Source organism: Pan troglodytes, chromosome 2, assembly GCF_028858775.2.
Source record: "Pan troglodytes isolate AG18354 chromosome 2, NHGRI_mPanTro3-v2.0_pri, whole genome shotgun sequence".
Taxonomy (NCBI): domain Eukaryota; kingdom Metazoa; phylum Chordata; class Mammalia; order Primates; family Hominidae; genus Pan; species Pan troglodytes.
The window spans coordinates 81,764,733-81,789,994 of record NC_086015.1 but is presented as its reverse complement, the minus strand read 5'-3'; the positions used below and the strand labels follow the sequence as shown (position 1 = coordinate 81,789,994).

Sequence of the window (25,262 nt, the reverse complement as noted above, 5' to 3'; positions counted from 1 at the left end):
TTGGAGAAAATCAACTATATATATATGTCTTACTATAAATTATGTTCATAATGAAGACAAAAGCATTTTCTTTCTCACTTTTAAATAATCTCTCAAATAAAAATAACAGGTCTCTTTTACTTTTTTGTTTCTGTTATTTGTGGTGGTAAATATTTGGACAAACTGTTAGAAAATGTGAGTTAGTGGATTGGAATGTTTATGGCTTTAATGAACATTTTTTTTTTTTTTTTTGAGAAGTGCTGCACTGAATGTCTTAACTGGTGAGTACCATGTGTCAGAAATAGGACATATTTTTATAACAACTGCCATTTATTTAAAGAATTGCAATGATATAGCATACCCAACCAGATCGTCTTTATAAAGGTTTCAAATGTCTATACTGATGAATGAGTTGAATGGTATTACAATACCTTTTGTAATTTTAACATCATGCTCATAAGAATAACTGGCAGAATTTTTATACTGAGATCTTATTATGATGTTATCCCTTAGGTCTATAGGATGAATCACTTCTCAGAGGGACTTCTAATTTCTCGGCAAGGACTCACTGAGCCCTAGGGCTAACCTCCCACCTCCAAATGTGGCCTTTTAAAATGAAGCGCCAGTGAGTTATACTATGTAACAACTAAAACAGAGATCCCCCCAAAAATGACTTCACTGAAGGGGATCAGGGTATACCCTGAAATACTTTGAAACTATTTGTCCTCCCATTCCTTATATTTGGCAATTATATCTCCTTCATACACTAACAAAGATATGTTCCTTGTTCATGTAATTGTAATACTGGATCTCAGAAATTATTCTATTTTTATCCCTTCTCTTTTAATTCATACCAGTTAATTAAAATAATAGTATCAAATAACAACTTTTCCTGAGGGACCATTACATAGTTTTTAAAAAAATGAAAAAAATATTTATTGGGTAGAAAATACATAGCCTAGAACTCAGTCCTACCTGTTAACTCATAACCATCCATGGAACTATTGATATTCAAACATTATCAGGAAATTAGCAAAAATCATACTCTTAGTACCTATTGATTTATTTTTGAAGAAACTTTTTTCCTCCAAATAGCTTTATTATTATTTTATATTTATTTATTCATTTATTTATTTATTTATTTGGAGACGGAGTCTCTGTCTGTGGCCCGGGCTGGAGTTCAGTGGCGCGATCTTGGCTCACTGCAAGCTCTGCCTCCCGGGTTCACGCCATTCTCCTGCCTCAGCCTCCCGAGTAAGTGGGACTACAGGCGCCGCCACCATTCCTGGCTAATTTTTTGTATTTTTAGTAGAGACGGGGTTTCACCGTGTTAGCCAGGATGGTCTTGATCTCCTGACCTCGTGATCCGCCCGCCTCGGCTTCCCAAAGTGCTGGGATTACAGGTGTGAGCCACCGCGCCTGGCCATTTATATTATTATTTTTTTAAATTTATATTTAAAATTTTTTGTGGGTACCTAGTAGGGTACGTGAGATGTTTTGATACAGGCATGCAGTGTGAAATAAGCACATCGTAGAGAATGGGGTATCTATCCATCCCCTCAAGAATTTATCCTTCAAGTTACAAACAATCCAGTTCCATTATTTAAATTGTTTTAAAATATAGAATTGTTATTATTGACTATACTTACCATATTTTAGTACACTTAAATTTGGTCTGAGAACTGTGTTAGACAGTGAATGTGAAAGATGAATTAAACTATCAATACCCTAGAAGAGTTCATCATTCTAGATGTATACATAGTCCTCCCTCAGTATCCACTGGGGTTTAGTTCCAGGACTGCCATCCCCACAACCCTGAAAATACCAAAATCTGAGGACGTCCAAATCCTTTATATAAAATAATGTAGTATTTGCATATAACCTATGTACATCCTCCTGCAACTTTAAATCATCGTAGATTATCATATCTAATCTAAATGCTACGTAAATCATTGTAATACTGTATTTTTATTTCTATTATTTTTATTGTTGCTTTTTAATGTTTTTTATCAGAATTGGTTAAATCCACAGATGTGGCACCCATGGATGGAGAGGGCCAATCATACACTACTCACACTATTTGACTCTTTCAGCAAGCACTTCTTTAACTTCTAATATGTTTCCAGTGAAATTATTTTTTCTTACCCAATATAGTGTTGAGAAGAAAAGGATATAAGTTAAAATACTCCATGAGAAAAAATAGATTTGTTTTGAATTTTTCGTCAATAAGTAGTATAAAACAATGATTTTAAAGGAAAAGACATAAACTTATTTATTTGACATAATAAACATATATTATGGGAAATAAGTGCCCTTATAATAAAAATTTTCAAAACTTTAACATGTGCTTTCTATATAGATGTATTCTGTGACTATATGATAAAAATTCTACTTCTAGGCAAGCATATGCTAGGCTGTCTTTTCCTTATCTTCAATCCCAAATAAAAAATGAAGAACAGTTCTTCCCACTCAGCACCACTATGTAGTAGCCAAAAGTGTGGACTTTGAAGCCAGACATCCTAGGTCCCTTAGTCAGTGATGTTGGCATATTTACCCTCTCTGCATATCAGTTTTGATATTTATATTATAGGTATAATAATGTTTACATCATAGCATTTTCTAAAAATAAAATAGCACTATTGTAAAATGCTTAGACTATTTCTGGTATAGAGTAAGCACTATGTAAATATCATTTATTAATATTATATTTATGGGAAAGGAAAATGCAGTCAGAAACAGCTGTTTTGAATCAGTACCGGCTTTTTAAAAATAAAAGCCTAAGTAAGCATTCAGGGTCAAGAACAATTTTGAATGAAAAATATGTCTAAAATATAAATAAGTTTACAAGATGCCTTCTGTACATAAAATGTGGTTGTCACTGGATAATAGATACATAGGTAATATTAATTTTCTTCTTTATGTCCATCTATTTCAATTTTCTGGTTTCTTTTTTTCTTCTATTGAAAAAAATATTACCATGATTCTCTAATTGTTTCGAGAGATTGACATAGAATTATACAATTTCAGAATTTGAGGACAGCACCGAAACCATTCAATCCAACATAGTTTGCAGATATGGACTCTGGTACTCAGACATGTTACATGAATTGTTTAAAATAACATGATGAATTATGGCAGAGCTGGGATAAGAACATTAATCTCTTAAATTCTATTATACCTTTCAGCCTCATGTTACAATTCAACTTATTAAGAATAATAACAAAAATCAGTTAGAAATATATTTTAGAATAACCCCTGGGGTGATTAAAACTTATTTGCATGATTCTAACCACAAATTGTCTTGTGCACACAAGTATTTGTGTTAATATAATTAATTAAACACCTTTTTTTTTTTTTTTTTTTTTTTTTTTACCTTTTGCTTAGAGTTAATGTAAGAACCTAGGTACAGGGGAGAGTGTCTCCAATGGTAAATCTCCATCCACTTGTGTGATATGGCGGGATATGAGAGCTACCTTCTGGTAAGCCTCTGGCTTGTCCTGTAGTTTGTTTTAAGGTAAAATGTTGCCCTAGTCGCTACCTCAGCCTAACTGAATGCTCGAACAACCACACTTTGATGGAAGAAGCACACCTACTGTGGCTCCTGTTTGGACATTACGCACATGGCAATGACAGGTGGCACGCAGACAGATCCTTTTGCTCTGCATACTGGCACCTGGTCTTGGCTCTGCCCACACACAAGAGCTGTCAGTTAACAGACAGCAGAGCATCTCTGACTTCAAGGCATTTCATATTCCAAGTGTGTTCCAGCTTGTTAGTTGACCACTGGCCAGAACCCAAATTGGATGCCAGTTCCAGCATTGTTCCTAAGCTGAGATTCTTAACAGATGGGCCAATGTGGTCACAGGACTAGGCAACTTGCACTCCCCACCCTAGGTGGCAATTAGTTTTGTGTTAACAGCAACTATTAGCACCTATTTGATGAAAACACAGGAAAACTACCATTCTGTGATCCCTCTGAAAGTTGTCAATTAATCCTGTTTGTAAAAACAAAATCCATATCTTCAGTTTCCAAGAAGGTAAACCTGAACTGTTCTAAGTTTAAATTTTTATAATGTCAAGACATTTTATGTGTGGCTTACGAAGTCGGTCTAAAAATTACCTTAACTCTATTGCTGTATACTATGTTTATTTAGTTATTCATAATATAGTATTTCTAACCAATTATCTAAGTTTCTATCTAAAATATAAAATTCATAGGTGACTCAAATCCTTAAATAATTAATAATCATATAATTATCATGCCCTGTCATTTAAAATAGAGATTTCATGCTAGACAGATTCTAAGTTCAGTTCTGGCCCTAATGCTTCTTAATATGTGGCCTTAAAAACCTAACTTGTTTAAGCTTCTGTTTCTGTAACCCTCAAGTAGGAGTAATATTATGCTGTAATACTATGCTTTAAAAATAATGGAATTAACATATGTAAAAAGCATTTATTGCATTGCAAGGCACATGGTAAGTCCTCCCTAAATACTTGCTTTTAACACTACATATCTTTTTATAATAATGGTTTTATGCTTATTACTCACAGACAAACAAAACAGTATGTGTGAAATGTGAAGGTCTCAACCCAGGTGACTGATTGCACTGGAGCGGGCACACAATACCAGGAGAATGTATATCTTACTAAAGGTAGAAAATGCAGGCAACTTTCAGACTTGGCAAAGTCACTAGAAACATTTATAAATGAATCTATATAATTTAAAAGCAGGCCAGACACGGTGGCTCACACCTGTAATCCCAGCACTTTGGGAGGCTGAGGCGGGTGGATCATGAGGTCAGAAGTTCCAGACGAGCCTGGCTGACATGGTGAAACCCCGTCTCTATCAAAAATATAAAAATTAGCTGGGCGTGGTGGTGGGCGCCTATAGTCCCAGCTACTCAGGAGGCTGAGGCAGGAGACTCACTTGAACCCGGGAGGTGGAGGTTGCAGTGAGCCAGGATCGTGCCACTGCACTCCAGCATGGGTGACAAAGTAAGACTCAGTCAAAAAAAAAAAAAAAAAAAAAAGAGCGTAAGTGATACCTATTTAAAAATAATACTGTATATGTTTCTATGGAAATCATATGGCCAAAGATAGGAAAATGTGTCATTATATACAAATTATATATTTTATATATTTTTAGCATTAATTTTTTTCCCTGTAGTTAACTGTATAATTAATAAATGCCATCAATCAGGTGGATTTGTAAAACTGAGGCACCATGTATGTGCATCCATTGTACAATGTTTACAGTGCTTTGAAATGGTTATATCATTTTAATAGCCCTTTGAGTTAGAATGGATGGCATAATTCTTCACCCTATAAGATCAGTAAAAATACAGGTTAATCGCCAGTCCTACCACATTGCTGGGCCATATTTTCAGGATGTAAAACATAGAGTTCAAATAGCTTCTTCAAGATCACATTCCTAGTTTGCAGTAGAGAAATTTGTCAACTATCATTTCCAGAAAATGGGAGTGTAAATAAACTAAATGATCAAACAGTAGCAGAACAAGGCCTAAAGTCTAAAACCCCTTGGCAATGGCCTAAATATTTGTATGTTATTGTAATTTGTATTAAAAGGTCCCACAGTCATTGCTCATGAAGTTTCTAATTGTTTTTAGACACACATGGATAAGACATCTGTATAGCATAAAAAATAAAGATTTTTCATTTACACTTTTTCTTTAAATTTGTGACTTTTAGGAACCAGTCCATTTTTTAGATGTCATTTACAATATTTTGTACACATTGCTTCATTGCTTTTCTTCTGTTCTTAGATTTTTCTTCTTTTGCTAAGACCATTTCACTTGCCCAGTCTTTGCCAGCCAACCTAATCAGTGTGGTTATTTATTGGGAGCTCAAATTATCACATGTCCTTGATGCATACACTATATGTGAAGAAGGCCCATTGCCTCCTAAGGGTAGCTGAGCACCTGTTCAGCATCTCTGTGTCCCAGAAGCACATGCTCTAAACAATAGAGCTTCCAAACAATTAATCTAAACACATTTTGCAGGGCTAAGAAGAAAGAGCCACTTTGTATAAAAATGCCATCCAGAAAAAAAAAAAAAAGGAATTATAAGTAGTTCCATTCAGTTTCTTTTCTTAAAGAATCATGTGCTTATGCAAATCTCACATTTCATGGAACTAAAAACTCTGAAAATTCTCTCTTAAAATAGACTTGCACTTTAGAAAAGGAAATTTTGTCAGTGGGTTAAGGAAAATTGATAGAATTTTGCTCTATATATCTTGAAACTCTTATTCTCTACTCCCTTTTCTATTTTATGAAATATTCATTAATTATATCCACTATGTGCAAGCCATCAACTGCATTTAGAATTTGCAGGCATACGTAAAAATGTAAATGGCATATTTTATTTCCTTTTTCTTCTGACAAGCTATTATGAACATTCCTTTCTCTGCTGTGGAAGAGAGAAGTTCTTATTGAGGAACTTAGTGTCACTTTAGAGTTAGTTTAGAAAATAAAAATGAAATAAAAAAGATAAAGGAGGTAATGGTAATATGCTGAAAGTTATATGATTGATGAGAGATATTAAGTCTCCTGTTTACAGTTCTTTAAAGACTGCTAATAATGAAATGAAATACAAACTCTGCGGACATGCACAGATAAGAATTCACAATTAGATTAATCACACTAACTCTTACCCAAGTTCTGAGAGGGATTTTTTTTTTAATTCTCATTAATATTAAATTGAACAGAATATTGTAGTGTTGTCATATTTCAATTTATTTTTATATCTTTGGTTACAAATGTATTATACTGTTTCTTTATGGCATGTTACTTGTGTTATGTTAATGTTTCTTCATGTGATACTTTTTTACAGAGCTTTAGCACATAAATATATTTATATAACAAAAATATACAATAAACCTATGTTATGATGGAACATGGCATAAGATGAAACCTCACCTCATTTATTATAAACACTGACAACTTCTATCACATAAAACACTTTGTGAAAAGATGTATTGAAGGCACTCTATCAAGAGAGTACTAATAAGCAAAATGTTGGATATTTGCCTGCAAAAGACAGACAGTACCCAAGAAAATAACTAGAGCTGTTCCAATTTACTTCTTTACTGTATTTGGAATGTAAATACTTTCCCATGTCACCCAATCTCACTAATATAAAACAAAAACTAAAGAACTGATAACAGTTAACTTACCTTGTTTAAAACGACTTACTTTTTCAAACTTGCAATAAGCATTACAAATGTAGTAGGCACTCACTAAATGTAGGTAAACCCAAAAGTGCATCTTCTTCTATTTAAACTATGCTTTAAAAATGTGCTTCAAAAATCATAATCATTATAAACTATAAAATGCCTTTCACTTGCTTGTTCCTCCTACTCACTTTATTTTCACGTTAGTGTTATGAAATTTTTGTCCCTAACACATATGTATTGAAACCTTCTAGAAAACAGTATTGGTACTTGGCACAGAATCAGTATGCTTCCTGAAATACTCAATTGTGAAAGGGTAATATCTTCAGAAGTCTCTGCAAGGAATTAACAGTTTGGCACTAATATGTGTAATGTAGACTCCTTCCCATTTTGTCCCTTGGTCGCATGGAAAATGTCCACATAAATAATTTTCCCTTGTTGAGCATAAGGGTTATTGTTAGACTTGCTATGCTTCCTACCAAACTGAAACATTCATCTTTTCAGAAAATGTTTTAATACAACTCACTAAGAGTCTGTTGTAATTTCATTAAAGGTAGTTACTGAGAAAGGTCAGGAGTTTAAGACTAAATAAAAGAAAGAGGCATATCAGTACTACTTAAAAAATATTTTCAAGGCAAGGGGAAAAAATACTCCCTTAACTCATCTCTGGTTACTGAAAGGTTGGCACAGATATCTTCTTCTGTGCTGAAGGTTTTAATAGCTCTCACAGCATTTCATAAATTTAAACTTGAATTGAAAAGCTTTTCTTGTCTCCAAAAGAAAAATAGTCACATATTACTTACATAGTAATTACAGGCTATGCAGCTGCCCTACAAAGCTTTCGTATAAATGTGTTAAGCATGAACCACTACACAAACCTTATTCAAATTTCATTAAATGTTAAGCCAAAGAAATGTCATGCACCACACCAATTGCATATACAAGAACAATGGCCATCTCCCTAGTCTGAGACCTAAATAATGTAATAGAATCAATGTTGTTGATTTAGTCTACGGTTGGCTAAAAGTTATTACTGTTATTCCTCACCAAGGAAAGCGGTGTCTTTCTCTCTCATTATGCATAAGTGAGGCTTATGCTAATACATACAAATCGAGGAATGAATAAACTCCTCTGAAACATCACTTAAAGACTGGGAATTCAAGAAAAAGTACATGCTTCTTTCATGATGAAATACTGACCTCAGTTTCTACATTGCACTTATCCTTGCTTTAAGCCTTTCTAACAAAACAATTTAAAGCTTACACAGCACTTCCATTTGTCTAATATTTTAAAAATATTTAACTGGTTACACAAAGTACTACAATAATATGCCGGTAAAAAGAATAAAGAGGCCAAAGCTATGAAAATGTTTTAAAGGAAGTTAGTGAAAATAAGATTTCTCATGCTTTCAACCTTGTTGTTTAGTGGTCTTGATATCATACCTTCTGATAGTGTAGCTTTAATGCTGTTGTTTGATTTATATGTATCATTTGTACTTTGAAGCAAATGAATTTGGCAAGATTTAGAGAACAGTGTAGCAGCTTAAGTTGTCAGGTTTATGACCTAACACCTACATTAAGCTGGAAATAATCAAACTAGGCTCAATTCATTTTTATTTTATCTTAATTCAGGAACATAGACATGTTAAAATGCAATGCACACTTACAATTCTCTATTTTTAATACTTTTGTCAACTAGCTTGTGCTCAATGTTTGAAAATTAACAGGGTGGCCAGTGCTGTTATATGGATATAATGTGCCCCCTGATACAATGTGCTAAGAAGAGCATGTCATTTCTAGGGTATTCTTTTTAAAAACCTATAAACGCAGTCTAATCCGGCTAATCCAAGTTTGGGGCACATTCGATAGCATACCTGGCCAGCACTTCCCTTCAAGGTTGTTAAGGTCACAAAACTAGAAAAACTAAGAACATGTAACAGGACAGAGGAGACTGGAGAGATATGAGAACAAATGCAGAAGTCTATGATACCTAACTCAATAATTACCTGAACTGGACTTGGAGTAGACAGAGGACAATGACGAAAACCTGGGAGAGCCAAATAATGTATACACTTTACTTAATTATTACCTATCAAGGTTTGCCATTAGTTGTAACAAATGTTTTATTGTCATGTAAGATATTAACAATAAGGAAAACTGGGTGTAGTGTAAATGGGAACTCTCTGTTACTAACTTTTGTAACTTTCCTATAAACCAAAATTATTCTAAAATTAAAGGTTTTTAAAGTTTCAATGCACAAGGGCATATACTCCCAGTTATTTAAAATAAACCTGTGTTTACACTAGGATAAATTTTACTATAGAATTAATCTCTTCACCTTACATTAACATTTTAAAATTATTCACTACATGCTCTCAAATTTGAAGAAAGTTGCTGACTATATATAGAGGATGGACAGTAACAATTCAATAGTGTAAACTCTCCTTGTTTTCTAACCTGCTTCTCCAATGAGAGGGCATGAAAAGCCTCACATTTACAAACCTCTTCTACTAATACCATTCCTTTAAAGACAGATGTCTGGCATTAAAATGATAAAAGAAACACAATGATGACTTTCCCCACTACATAGGCTGAAAAACTAACTGAATTAATGTTTTCACTTGTTTTATTCCTGTAGATTGTAAAGAACCTCTCAGTAACTATTATAAATGGTTGATGCATTTGAATCCAGTTTATTCAATCCATGAGTGACATGTCTTTTGAAGTAAAGTATCCAATCATATCTAGGGATTTATAAAATTGAGATTTTGAAATCAATGTTTACATTTAGGAAATTACTGATAGCACTGAAAGCACATAAAAGGTATACAGCTTCGGAGGAAGCATGGTTAATATCAGTCAGTTGGAAGAAACGAAGTTGTTTTGTTGTTTTGTTTGTTTGTTTTTTGTTTTTTCTTTTTGAGACAGTCTCACTCTGTCGCCCAGGCTGGAGTACAGTGGCACGATCTTGACTCACTGCAACCACTGCCTCCCGGGTTCAAGCGATTCTCCAGACTCAGCCTCCCGAGTAGCTGGGATTACAGGTATGTGCCACCACACCCAGCTAACTTTTTGTATTTTTAGTAGAGACAGGATTTCACCCTGTTGGTCAGGCTGGTCTTGAACTCCTGACCTGAAATGATCCACCTGCCTCGGCCTCCCAAAGTGCTGGGATTACAGGCGTCAGCCACCGTGCCCAGTCAAAAAATTTTTTTAAAAAAAAGAAAAATTAGAAAAACGCAGCCTGTACAATTTTATGCAGGCAGTAATTGGAGAATGCATGATGGTTATAATATCAGCAGGTAGAACTAGCAGGAAGGCATAACAAATCTTAAAGATAAAATTACTTGTGTTAAAACAACAACAACAAAAAACACTTGAATTACTTATTTGATTCTAAATGGCAAGGCCTTAAGGAAATTTCTATAACAACAAGTCAAAATTATTTTTATATATGATGAAAAGCATTTTTGAATACAGGTGAGAGTTTGAGAGATTGGGTTTGGGGGTTTTGTGATAAGAACAATAAGAAGGAGATGGAAGAGAAGGTCTCCATGAAGAGATGGAAAAAGGAAAGTGACAGGAGGTCTCTGTGTTGGAAATCCCCTATGTGAAAAATGATGCCAACTACTTGCTACCATTTCAGTGTTGTGCTGACCTTTCCTTTACTCCAGGACTTACAGTCAGCCACATGCAATAGTCTTTTGTTAGTTATGTTTTGGGCCACAGAGGTGACAAAGAGTATCCAGAGGGGATGAAGCATGGGAACGGGCAGTCATTGATGGAGGCCTGCAGGGGGCATTCTGCAGGAACAGAATGGTATACCTCAAAGGGTCCAGGGGAAAGAAGGCACCCAGGAATCCTTGGTATCTGGGGATAAGAGGTGGAATGAAGAATCAAGCATTAATGTAGATACTCATTGAAAGAGTGACATTGAAAGCCTGGAGGACTTTAATATACAAACAGTAAATATGTGGCTTGCATATGTAAAAATCACATGAGTGAAAGTACCCCAAGACATAGGAGTGTTTGGTGGTGGCATTGTAGCTGTCCTTTTATTTTCTAATTATTCATTGGTTATCTAACAATCTTCCATCCATATGTTGGTCTTACCTTCCTCTTGGCAAGTCTGCATCATCCTTTTTCCACCTCACAGTTGGTTGAGGATCTCCTTGGACTTGACAACGAAATTCTACAGCTTCTTCCTCCAGTACCACCTGGTTAATTGGCCTCCTGAGAAATGTGGGTCGTTCTTGAAAAAAAAAATGAAACAATGGTAAAATGAGATAAACTATTATGCGTGCTTTAAGTACATTATGAAAAAAGCAAAGGAAACCTAATTTACTTTTGGTACACAGGTACCTAACTCTGTACCTCAGCTGTGTTTTAATAAGGCCTTGTGAATCCAATGTCATTCAATAAAATAAAATATTTTGGAACAAAGGAATAGCTACAGTTTGCACATAAGACCATACAACCTTTGGAAAAAAATATTAAATTGATTTTTCAGTGAATCCCTGAGCTAAATCAGGTGGATCCTATCATAAAAAATCAGAACACTGAATTCTACAGGAAAAAGAGAGATTAAAAATGATTACAATAATCTATTATTGGGGTTCAAAGTGGGTAAAATAAAAGTTGAAAGGGATAAAAACATTTAAAAAACAAATATTAATATTCCTCAAGAATGCTAGAGAAAACCAAAAAATGTGTACTTTCACACATAGGTATTACCTAGATTTTCCCACTTAAGCTATGATTTGATAAGGACTCAATATTCCCATGATTATTTTAACTTCATGTATGGAAAGATGTCTACCTGACTTTTTTTTCTTAAATACAAAGACTGTCATTATTAATTGTTGCAAACTATTTATTTATCAATTTTTTGAGGTTTTCTCCAATGGTCTTCTCTTAAGTGTTTGAGATATCTACCCATTTTTTTTTACTTAATTTTATGTTTTTTATTTCTTCAGTAATCTGTTTTACTGTTTTCATCCTTTCTTCTTTTATTAATCTGTATTTGGCACTGTTAAATTGTATTCTAGCAGTCTTCTACATAAGGCTAGAGAAAAATAAGTCTGTATCCATAAAAATCTTTTCCTATCCATAAGATTCTTAGCCTCTGAGGATACAAAACAAAAAGTAGTTTTATGTATCACCAGACATTGGCATTCCTTGTCCAGTTTCTTCCCTTTTGGATAATGGTCTGAGACTGGAAAAATTGTCATTTAAATTTTATTAGCCCGTATCTGCAAATCACAAACAAATTCAATATTGCTACTTACTGAGGTAGAAAGAGAACTAAGGAAGGAAAAGAAAGATGAGATCTGTAGGAAGCTGACACAATTTTTCTGGCCATCTGGACATATTTAGCCACCTAGAACTTGAGTTTCAAATCTTCTAATTTAAAATTTTGTATACAGTGGCACAAAAACTAAAATGTATTCGGCAAGAAACCTTCAAAGAAAATAAATTACTTCAAATAATAGATGTTAAGAGTATAAATAAGAGTATTTGATTTTATTGACTAAATCAAGATCCATATTTATAAAACAAATGTGTAAGTTGCAAGATAAATATTTTATTGCAATAAAACCAACTACCATTGGCATTTAGAAGGAAGACTATTGTATCTCTCCAGAGAATTTGACAGTAGGGATCAAAATTTTCTGCATATGCTAGAGTATCCGTACTCTGGGACTCAAAAATCCCAAGCAATAAAACAAGGCAAATAGAATTTTATCATGAAAAATTCTGTAAATGCAGAATTGACAAACAATCCATAAAAACTAAAGAAAAACACGGTTGCATCTAAAGATTTTAGACGCCCTGAATAAATCAGCAGCAAATTGTGCCCTGTAGACAACATGTCGGATAAAATAATTTAGTGTTACTTTTTTCAACTCTGGACACTATGTGCCCAAAACAGCTATTTTGGGGCTGGCATAGTTGGTATTGAGCTATCATTTCTGGTAGTTAAATAGGCAATAGGATTAATATATCCTTATGAGGGTCCCAAATGCTAATAGTAAAAAATAAATCATTAGCATAGGAAGCGGGATCGACTTCTTCTGTGCTATCAGGCGCAGCTATTCATCCAGTTCATCCAAAAACTACATTAACCCAATGTTAAAGAGGTTTGAGACACTATTGATATTACTCTAGATTGAAAAATGATTCATCAAGAGGAGACCTTTCCTGTTCCCTTTGATTTTAGTGGGAGTAGCATACTACATCCTGACACTGGGATGAACAAGCTAGAGAAGTCTTTCTCTCATCCACTGACTCATTCAGCACATGTTAATGCACCCACTCCTAGAGGCTTTCACTAAGTGGTCAAGCTGGTGAATAGTGAGCAGGTTAGTTACATTGGGGAAAGTGGTGAGAGACAAAGCTAGGCAGAGAGTGAGTGATAAGACCATGAAGGCCCTGTTCACCACTCAAGGACTGTGAACTCTGCCCTGAGGTTGATAGAGAGCTATTGAAGGACTTTAAGCAAGTAAGCAACGTGTTGAATAAGCATATGAAAAAGGTCGTGTTGGTATGTCTGTGAAAGATAAATTAGAAGAGAAACATAAAGTCGTGAATTAGGTCAAAGCGTTCTTGTAAGAAATTATTTCAGCTTAAACTGACACAATGGTTCATAGGATGTCGAAAAGGGGACAGACAAGAGAGATCAAAACTGGGTGATCAGTCAGACGCATAGGGTGAAAAGGAAACTCAAGGAAATGTCTCAAATTTTCATTTAGCAAATTGAAACAGACTGGCAGGTAAAACATGGATTGTGTGAGTGTGGGCATGTGTGTGTGAGTTTGTGTGTGTAAGCTCCTTTCATCATAGAAATGGTAAGAATGAGAAAAATGAACCTCTTATGCCTAAGCCATTGTTCGGCAGATTTATATTACTTGAAGCCAAATAAATTTTCAATGAGATAAAGGAGGTTACTTATATAATAGGAAGAGAAATAAAGATAAATATGATCAAATCTGTAGATATAGCTATCAAATTACAAATCATCTAAATAAAGAAGGAATCAAACAGACTTTTTAAACGTGATGAAGATATTTTGCAAGAAATTAAATGCCAAAATTCTCTTAAAAGTAAAATACAGGCCGGGCGCGGTGGCTCACGCCTGTAATCCCAGCACTTTCGGAGGCCGAGGTGGGCAGATCACGAGGTCAGGAAATCGAGACCACCCTGGCTAACACGGTGAAACCCCGTCTCTACTAAAAATTAGCTGGGGAGGTGGCGGGCACCTGTAGTCCCAGCTACTCGGGAGGCTGAGGCAGGAGAATGGTGTGAACCCGGGAGGCGGAGCTTGCAGTGAGCCGAGATTGGGCCCCTGCACTCCAGCCTGGGAAACAGAGCGAGACTCCGTCCCCCCCCCAAAAAAAAAAAAAAAAAGTAAAATACGAAAGTCATGCCCATTGAAGTCCAGAACAAGACGGGCATGCCGACATTAAAAATCAGTAAGAAAAAGGAAATATGAGCCCTGAAGAAGAACCAAAGCCACCATTACTTGCAGACACTCTGCAAAATATAACAATGCAGAACAGTGGCTTCGATAATTGATAACTGCAACAAAACTAAGAAGTCCATAGGATAATTGCAGCAAAACTGACAATATTGGAAAATGTGAGATTTTAGGATAAATTGCGGCAAACTTATACATTGAAAAACTGTTAAGTCATTGCAATATTAAAACTATCTACCTGTCTAATATGAAAAGTTTTCATGACATTATGCTGGGTATAAAATAAATTGAAAAACAGTATGTGAGACCAGTTCCATTAAAATACTTATATTTTCAGGCAAAGTTTGTGTATGCTTTCCTTAACATGCTAACAGTCACAAAATCACAACATATAATTAATCCAAATGGCAAACGTTACATCAGAGATGTCACAAAACTAAGCTGTCCCTTCCTCAAGGGGATACCATCAGGATCCTTAAGGGTTTTTTGGTCATGGTACTTGTTGTAAGCCTCATTGTTTTATATGGAGACACGTGGAGGCACTTGATTTATAATTTCAAGAAGAATCAAGATACAGGATCCCTGCTGCTGTTCAAATGAACTCAGCAGGGGTGCAGGACTTCACAATGAACCTTCTCTCTTCCCTGCTACCCTCAAGCAGAGTCCAGTTGCTTAGCAACTGGATAACCACAGGAGCATATGTGGTATACAATTTTTGGAAGTCTGACATTGGCTCATGGTGAAAAATGTAATTCAATGGATAGAAAAACAAATCAAAGCAAAACAAAGGCAAAGAATAAATGAGATGAAAGTCACCTGCACATACATGACACATCAACATGGGTTTTATACCTGGGTATTAGGATGTGCTGTCCAACATGTGACATGGGAAATTCCTGAGATACTGGAGCTTGGTCACATATTTTAAAGTATTATTCTGAGAATTTCCATAGCACCCTTTCTAACAATTATCTCTAAACTGTGTTATTCATTATTCCAATTGTTTTCTGTTAATTATACTAAACTCACCTTCTGCTTTGCAATTTTCATAATTACCCACAGAAAACATTATGTTAAAAACTGTAGGTTTGCCTAACATTTATTTAAATGGAAGAAATTTTTTGTAAGAACTATTTTCCACTTTCCTTAACCAACTTTATTTCCAGAAAATCTGAGAATCAGAAACATAAATATGAAGACTAAAGAAGTTGTACAGGCCAAAAATGTATTTCAAATGCTTTGGATCTGCAGTGGCAACTGTTACAATAAGCCAAACACAAAGCCAACCCCCTTTCAGACACAAATTTTAAAAATTATAAGGAAGTAACTTGAGTCTCCCCTTTTGACTCAAAATCATCTCCAAAAAAGTGAAAAGCTAGGTGGATTAGAAAGTAAGTTGATAATAGAACCGTCCAATACATTGATAAGTGATCACACTCAATATCTATTAATGCTCCATAGAGTTTGAACAATTAGAGCTCTGTACAATTAAAATAAGTATGCATGAAAATCTTAAACTATTGAATAACAAGCAAACTTAATTTTAAAACATGTCAAAACAAGGTCACTGATTTTTTCATGTTAATACCTTACGTCTGACCACATATTGAAAAACGGGGAAGAAATCTCAAGGGTCGTTTGCTAACTGCTTATCAATTAGATCAGAGCCTCTCTGAATGGGCTGATCTCTAATTATATAACTGCAGAGTGATCAGAGGCAATGTCTTTGCCAATGCAATTAACATTTTTTTATGTGAGATTAACAGGATTTGAATCACCTGCATAACTTGCTTACAAGGTTAATCTCTCTTGGGACAGTAGTGTTGTTTGCCAGTGTGTTTCTGTAAAGTATGGCTCTCAAGTAGTCAGCCCTGTCAATTTAGTTCCAAAATGGTGTTTTGGAAAAATCCAACTTTATATACAGCTATAATAAAATCAAATGCCAAGTCTCTTGTAGTTATGTCAAAAATATTCAGAAAGCAAATATACAATTTAACACAAAATACCATAAATCTGAAATGTGGTTGCATAGTATCTCTTAAGTTCCTTAGTTACATGAAAAAATTAAGTGCCCAGCAAACAAATTTCTCTTTTTAACTGTATTCAGTCATTGAAAATGGCTTTAAAATTGTCAATCACTGTGTGGTAACAGCTATTTCTCAAATGACCATAAAATTTTAAAAATAAACTTCGCTTAACATTATAAAATTAGTGTTATGGCAATAATTACATAGGTAGAGTTCTTTAAGTCCTGTAAGACCAAAGCTATGTAATAAAAGGACATTAGAGTTAACCACTGCTTGTAAACCTTATCTTGACTTCAGCTCACCCAGAAAGACCTGCCACCCTGTAGTGTCAATTAAATTGGAAGTCAGATGGCCCTGGTAGGTCTCCTTTTATTTAACTGGGCATATATGAGGTAAGGATGGGTTTGATAGTCATTGAATGTGAATTATCATGCCCTTCCAGAAAAAGACTGAATGATAATTATCAGGCTGTCTGAATGTGATTAAATAAATCCTGACTGCATTAGTTTCTTTTTGGCTAGAACTTTCCTTGCCTGAGAAAATTCATCCTATGAAGTAAAGACAAATATAGATAAATGTTCTCAGAGGAAAATAATGCCTCTCTCACCACATATTAGAGGCAAAATTTCATGTTATTGCTGATAGCATGATATAAGAGTCCAGGTGAGAGCAGGGGCTCTGCCTATTCATTCCACCATTAGTATTTAAGCACTTAAACAGGGCATGGGACATAGCAGATGCTCAATAAATATACTCAAGAAAGGATTATATTGCCGACAACAATCTTAATAACACCTCATGTTCTTATACCACATGCTACTAATAAAATACAGATACTTCTTAAGGTGTGGGTCCTAAGGATCTTCTCTCATAGCATTATCTCTGAATACCTCAACTACTCTCATGCTATCAACTATTATCTCTCATTCAAAGACTGAAAACCAGTATCATCAACCCCAATCCCTGTCCTCATCTTCCCCAAAATGGTTAGTTCTCAATCTGAACATTGTACTGTGAAAATAATCAGTTGGCACAGAGTTTCCAGTAATCTTTTTGGAGAATAACAACTAAATATGAATTAACAACAATAGATCATGTGCCATTTGAAAAAAGCTTCCAGCGAAAAGACAAAGAACAATGTGGTATGGAGCCATGGTGGTGGGGGATGGTGGGGAAGAGAAACTAAGAGGAAATAAAGGCAGAGAAGCATCACAAGATAATTTTACTTAAAAAAAAGTGTTATTAAAATTCTGTGATACAGCAAAAGAAACTATCAGAGTGAACGGACAACCTACACAACGGGAGAAAATATTTGCAATCTAAGCATCTGACAAAGGTCTAATATCCAGATGTACAAGGAACTTAAACAAATTTACAAGAAAAAACAAACAACCCCCATTAAAAAGTGGGCAAAGAGCCTGAACAGACACTTCTCAAAAGAAGACATTCCTGTGGCTAACAAACATATGAAAAAAAGTTCAACATCACTGATTATTAGAGAAATGCAAATCAAAACCACAGTGAGATACCATCTCATGCCAGTCAGAATGGCAATTATTAAAAAGTCAAGTAACAACAGATGCTGGTGAGGTCGCAGAGAAATAGGAATGCTTTTACACAGTTGGTGGGAATGTAAATTAGTTCAACTGTTGTGGAAGACAGTGTGGCGATTCCTCAAGGATCTAGAACCAGAAATACCATTACTATTACGGGGTAGATACCCAAAGGAATATAAATCATTCTATTATAGATATATATGCACACGTATGTTCATTGTAGCACTATTCACAATAGCAAAGACATGGAATCAACCCAAATGCCCATCATGGACTGAATAAAGAAAATGTGGTACAAATACACCATGGAATACTATGCAGTCATAAAAAGGAATCAGATCATGTCCTTTGCAGGGACACAGATGGAGCTGGAAGCCATTATCCTTAGCAAACTACTGCAGAAACAGAAAACCAAACACTGCGTGTTCTTACTTATAAGTGGGAGCTGAACAATGGTAACATATGAACACATCAGGGGAACAACACACACTGGAGCCTGTCAAAAGGGCATGGTGAGGGAGAGCATCAGAAAGAATAGCTAATGGATGTGGGACCTAATACCTAGGTGATAGGTTAATCTGTGCAGCAAACCACCATGGCACAAGTTTACCTAGGTAACAAACCTACACATCCTGCACATGGACCTGGGGACTTAATAAAAGCTGGTAAAAAAATAAAACAAAATTCAAATTACAAAAACAACACTCTCTGCTACAAGAGAAGTCATAATACCCATGAAACAAGAACAGGATGCTATAAGTAAGGAGGAATCAGAGAAAAGAAAAACCAAGGAGGTTTAAAATCTAATTGATGAAAACATGTTTGACAAAGAAAAATTTAAAAAAATTAAACATTTCATTGAATTGTTTTGTTTGAGAGTTTTCAGATTGAGACTGCTCATCAACTTACAGCACAGAAAAGAAAAGAGTGTCAAACTAAGGTAATGTATTGAACCATTTCAGAAAACTGGGGTAAAGAGACCACCAAACATTTGGGAAGAAAAGAAAAAGAAAAAGAAAACTGATCACATACAAAGATACAGGATACAGGAATCAGAATCACAGTAGACTTCTCAAGAGCATCATGAGATGCTAAATGATGTTAGAGTCACAACTGTAACTCTGAGCAAAAATATTATTTCAGTCAAATTCCCTAACTAAAGTATAATTCTAAACTAGAACTCTAAGGTCTGGAGAGAATGAAGGCATTTTGGTTGGGAATGTGCTCCAAGCTTCAGCCAAGCAGAATGAAGGCATTTTGGTTGGGAATGTGCTCCAAGCTTCAGCCAAGCAGAAAGAAGTTGAGAACCCCTTCTGAAAAGAGGGGTTAACCAAGAAAGAAACAAACATAGGATGCAGAAAACAGCAGATCCAGCATTCCAGACAAGGAAGACAAAAGCAGAATTAGGTTTACGGTGTTGACCTAAGGAATGTCTAACCAAGTCAGATCAGGCAGCCTTAGGGAAGACTGTAGTGAAGGGGACTTAATAGCTAAAGTCTAAAAAAATGATTATAGAAGATTTTATAGTTTCTGTTAGAGATTTCAAGAATTCATGACAGGTATAGAAAGCATAAGTAAATGGGAAAATGGGTTTATTATTAATTCAAAGAAGAACAAAAATAGTACCAGAAAAGAAATATGGTCATAATACTATAACATTCAACTCACAGTCAATAATATTGACATGACTATAATAACTCAAATTCTGAATATTAATATAACCAATGTTTTGAAAGTTCATAGACTAAAAAGAGAAAAAGAAGGAAAAGTGGAGGTTGAGAAGGTGGGGAAGGAGCTATAAGTGGGCCAAATCATCATCTTCTATAATAGGAAGTCAAATAATGTATGAAATTGATACATCAATAAATAGCAGATTAAGCACATATTCAGAAATATGGAAACAAATCCCAGAATAATTAGATAAAACAGGATGTAAAATGATGAGAAATATGTGTGTGTGTGTGTGTGTGTGTGTGTGTGTGTGTTTGTGTTGGGGCAAGAGATTCCTGTATTTCATTCTAAGTTTTGTAATACTTATTATATTTTACAAATGTTACACATAAAATAAGTTTTCATGTATTGCATTCATAAACACTTAAAAGTCATTTTTGAAATCCACATGTCATTTTTAAAACCCAAATTTTGGACAGCAGTTTTCTGAAATCTACTCATAATTAGAAATTGTATTATTTACTTCAACTCTACTTTCTCTGCCATCCAGGATCTTCAGAGCTTAACATATGTAAACTTCTAGGGACTATAATTCAGGAAGGTGTATAGATTGGGCCACAGATTTCAGTGCTACTGTAGACTATGATACCTACTTCTAATTTTTAGATTTGATAATGCCCAGTTAATTAGGATGTTATTTCGTGACCAAAAACTATTAGAAGATCAACCACAATATGTGATTCATGGAGTATGGCACAGTAACTTTTTAAAGTTAGGTTACACCGATCATATCTTTGATATGATCAAATGGCACATTTAAAATATATAATGCTGAAATTTTAAACTATACAACTTCAAAGTACAAGCCCACTAGAATCAAAATACTTGAAGAATTCAGAAAATTCTTTTTCCTAGCAATATGTCTCGGAAAGTAGACAGCTATTATACTGGAAAAAACCCTTTATTCCTTTCATTGTTTTTCTTGACATTTACAAGTGACTTATATTTCTTGAACAATTAAATGTGACTTTATTATATATATTTTTATTATATTTATAATAATAATAGGTATCAATGAAATATAATATATTTACATTATATTTATAATAATAATATATATACTTATTTTTTGAACAACAAAATGTAACTTGTTCTGTAAAACATATCTTAAGATAAAGATTGAACTGCAAAGGACCTTTAAAAACCTTCTGTAGCTACAGAGTGATTATAGTAGCTAGACCTTTAAAAGTGAAATTGCTGCTCCATGAAAATAAAATTGAGGGAGGTAGAGTATGAAGTATAATCAGTTTTACTTATATAAATATTTGGTCAAAAATGATAATATGTAACAATGCTAAAATATAAAGAGTTGTATTGGAAAATGTGTATTAGATGTAGGAGCACCAGCATAAAATAAAGAAGACCTCCCTATTAATAGTACACTGTTTTTTTTTCTTCTATGTTCTCTAAGAATAGGGAGCCAAGATACAGAAGGGGTTTCTCGGGCAATACTTGTCACATCCTTGATTTGGACCGTCACTTTGGTTTTTTTGTTTTTCTTTTGGATTTGGATGTTGTTTTCTTACCAATAATGGAAAGTTAGTTTTTCCTTCAACTTAATCTTGTACTTATAACCCCTCAGGTCAGTTCTGACTAGCTTACACCATCTAATAAACATTCTCCGTTTCCTAAATCAATTCTGCCAGGGGAACTGCCTCTAGACAAATTCAATCTATTTGGATAATAGCGATTTTCAAAATAATTTAGAAGTTCCCACATAACTCTTGACATGTTTAGGAATCCCCAGTAGTTCTCATCATTTCTTTAGGGAAAGTAGAGTAAATATTTCATAAGGATGTCTCATTAGTGGTAAGTCTAATTGCTTCTGTAATGACATTAAACCCTTTCAATTTCCTTCTGAAGGCAGTCTATACTGCAGTAATACAGCTTTTTTTTTCTTTCTATTCCAGAGTTTGTGGTAGTTACAGAAAAATAGCAATGTTTCTTTAAATAGAAGAGCTATACTTGTGGGCTTTCAATGCTAACGTTCAGTGACCACTAATATCATTTCTTACCAGGCAAAACTATGTTTTATTCATTACAGAGTGGAGCACATCTTGAGACTCTTATAGAGGACTGCATGAAATGTAGGGGCAAACTGACACTTGTCTGAGCTCTGCAGGATAGAAATTTACATGCATACTTTGAACAATTCTATTTTTTCTATTCAATTCCTTTAACGAATTATGGGATTTCTCCTAGCTTTGTCATTTGGGACTTCAAGCTGCTTAGTAGCCACAGGGAGTGTTACCAGAGATTACCTGGTGCTCAGAATGATTGAAAGGAGAGGCCTGCATTCTGGTACACATGCACAAAGCACAATCTTAACTCTTGAAATATAGTGGAAATCATAATACAGCTCTTCTATAGTGGCACTCCCATTACACCTTGGGATGGCGTCTCCCAAGCCAGCAAAATACGTTTCTCTGGGGACCTATGCAGGGCTTTGGTGCCACACTTGGGTGTGTCCTGAAGAAATGACCAGAAATAGGGATTTTAAATCATGCACAGAAGTAGAGGATTATTTTACCGCTACTGAAAAATAATTTGAAAATCACAATGATATTTTTGCTCCTAAAAAAATCACATAATATCTGCAATAGTAAAATGTTTAATGAAGATTGTATATATACACATGTACATATACATACATACATATGTGTACATGTATGTGTGTGCATGTGTGGGTCTATAAATGTGTATGTCTATACAGAGATTTAAATAGAACTTCAATGTATTCTAAAAGAGTGTTTCATTTTTGAGTATCTTTAGCATATCTATTTTTTCCAATTTTTTGTCATTTTCTCTCTCTTTCAACCTTCCACAGCTGCCCTGCAGTATTTTCCTTACATTTGTTTCCTCGGCCATCTTTATTTGTCCCCAGTTTTCTCCTTTCCGATACTTTATCCACCATTTATATGATACGGTTCTAGTCAGTTTTTAACCTATTAATTCCATTTACCCAGCTAAGGAGAGCCTTGGTTCTTAAAGTTGAAGGAACATGAATATCATGACAAAATATCTCATTTTAGGGGTCCTTTTTCTGATTTTGAATTTATATGTGTGCATACATAGTATATTTATCAAGAGTTGAAATTATAAATACTTCAGTTTGAATTTCTAAGAACTGGAAAACAAGTTTTTTTATACTATACTCTCTAATTTTTAATAATCCTTACCCTGTATCTTGCACATAATAGCTACCTGATAAATGCATGAGAGTTGAATGAGTGATAAACTTTAGATAGATGTAATATCTCAAATAGGCTTTGAGAAAGAACGTTACATTTTGATGAACTGCAAAATCTTACAAATACATGAACAATGTAAGTTAATTAAAGTTTCAAATAATTTTTTCTTTACATCGAAGCTTTCATTAGAAAGACAGAAAACAAGATAATTCTAATTTGTCACTGCTTACCATGAGTCATGAGTAACTGTCCTTATATGGCCCAGTTTTTAATGTTAGTAATACTTAAAAGCAAAGAAAAATTGATAAAAATAAAAATTTATAATTTAGAAGAAAGTTTTACCGAAGACAGTCAGCTCTGCTGGGTCACTGTCCCTTTCTCCCACCATATTGGTACCAACACAAGTGTACATCCCTGCATCACTTTTCCTGGTATTGGAGATCATCAGTTTTCCACCACGGATCTGTTAAAATCAAACAAAAAGAAAAGAGAAGGGAAGAAAAAGGAACAGAATAGAAAATAAAGGTCATTAATAAATAGTTTTGAGTATTTGAGCATATTTGTTTCCCAAAGGAAAAAACTATCCCATTATTTTGGCATTTGCAAGTATGTTTTCTTTTCTTAAATTCACCCTCAATGTAAGTTTCCATACTTTCTTCATAGAAAATATTTTTAAGGCAGCTGTCCTCTCTTTCCTGATCGCATTTTGAGTCTTGTGACTGACCTCCCTAAATCCCAGTAGTTAGTCTTCACACTGAAATTCATTTGAATAAATTGCTATTGTCATTTGTCATCAGAAAGAAATACTAGATATTCATTTTAAATAATCTAATAAAATCCTGCTGAATCAGAGGGATTCAGAAAGTATATATATCCATACTGACTAGGCATATTCTGGACACTTAAGAGACAGTGGTAAATCAAACAGTAAAAATCTTTGCCTCCCTAGAATTCACATTTCAACTGTTAATATTAATCATCTTTGTTTCATCTTAATTGTATTTAAGAGATAATTCTTGGAGAAAATGGCAGGTTGGATAAAAACAAACACAGTTTATAAAATGGTAATATGTATTAGTATAAACCATTAGCATCTAATAGGTTCCCCTTCAAGATTTCTTAAATGAGAAGCATTTATTGGCTGATAAAAACAAATGCAATAATATTAAAATATGTATTTGCTAAGGAGGACATTAAAGCAGAGTTAGGCTTTCAGTAAATCTATAACTCATAGTTTCTTTTCCAGTTTTTTTTTTTTGGTACTCATTTAATTCAATATTAGCTTTACAATGATTGAGTGTTCTTGAAGAAATACAAGATAAGAACATGTTGGTTTTCTCCATTATTTTTTAATTTCACAGGCAAACACAACTCATGTACATTGGCTCTTATCAGAGATGTTTCAAGATTTACAACTTGTCATGTTCTAGAAAGGAATTTTCAACTTTTTTTACATAGGTGAAAAAGACCATTAACCTGTTCTCAATTCTGTCTGGTAGAATAAAATAGGAGATTATAAAAACGGCTATGAAGGCCATTTCTCCTTCCCCTTGAAGCTGAGAGCTAGGTAATATGACTTGATTTGACCAATGGAACTACAGCAAATACTTCACTGGAAGAAAGGTTCTTGTACATTGTGTCTTGCCTTCTCTTGTTGAGTTGGAACTGAGACCAACATGGGAACCGACTGAACTAGCCTGCTGGAAAATTAGAGATCATAAGGAGGGGAACGAAGATACCCAGCTGAGAGTCAACCAATTGCCAGACTTGTGGGTAAGGTCATCCTGGATTATTCAGCTGCCAGCACACCTTTAAATAGGCAAGAGCTAAATGCTATAAACATAAACCACCAATCCATAAACAATGATTTTACTCCATCATCAGGAGTACATTTTCATAAATTTGGTACCCAAGCAAGACCACTGAGAACAAAACTCTCTTTGGTAATGTAGATCTCACAGTGTTAATAGTGAGACTAGTGTTGGGGCTCAGAAAACGATATCTCAAAATGTGGTGCTTTGGCTTTCTGAGCACTTTGAACTAAAGGAAATTGTAAGTCATTAGAAACTTCCTTAACATCAATGTCTCTCCGACATTCCTTTGTTTCTCCCCT

The 25,262-nt window shown here is 34.5% G+C and overlaps 1 protein-coding gene across 33 annotated transcripts in view; it reads right to left on the bottom strand.

The window, feature by feature from the left end:
• The window catches only part of ROBO2 (roundabout guidance receptor 2), a 1,748,072-nt gene that overhangs the window by 147,381 nt on the left and 1,575,429 nt on the right, over positions 1-25,262 (bottom strand). For all 33 annotated transcript variants that reach the window (XM_063806020.1, XM_063806025.1, XM_063806033.1 and 30 more), the window contains 2 exons: positions 23,492-23,612; positions 11,281-11,419 (listed from right to left, as the gene is read on the bottom strand). In XM_063806020.1, the coding sequence (XP_063662090.1) occupies positions 11,281-11,419; positions 23,492-23,612 (260 nt within the window). The remainder of the gene's footprint in view (positions 1-11,280; positions 11,420-23,491; positions 23,613-25,262) is intronic.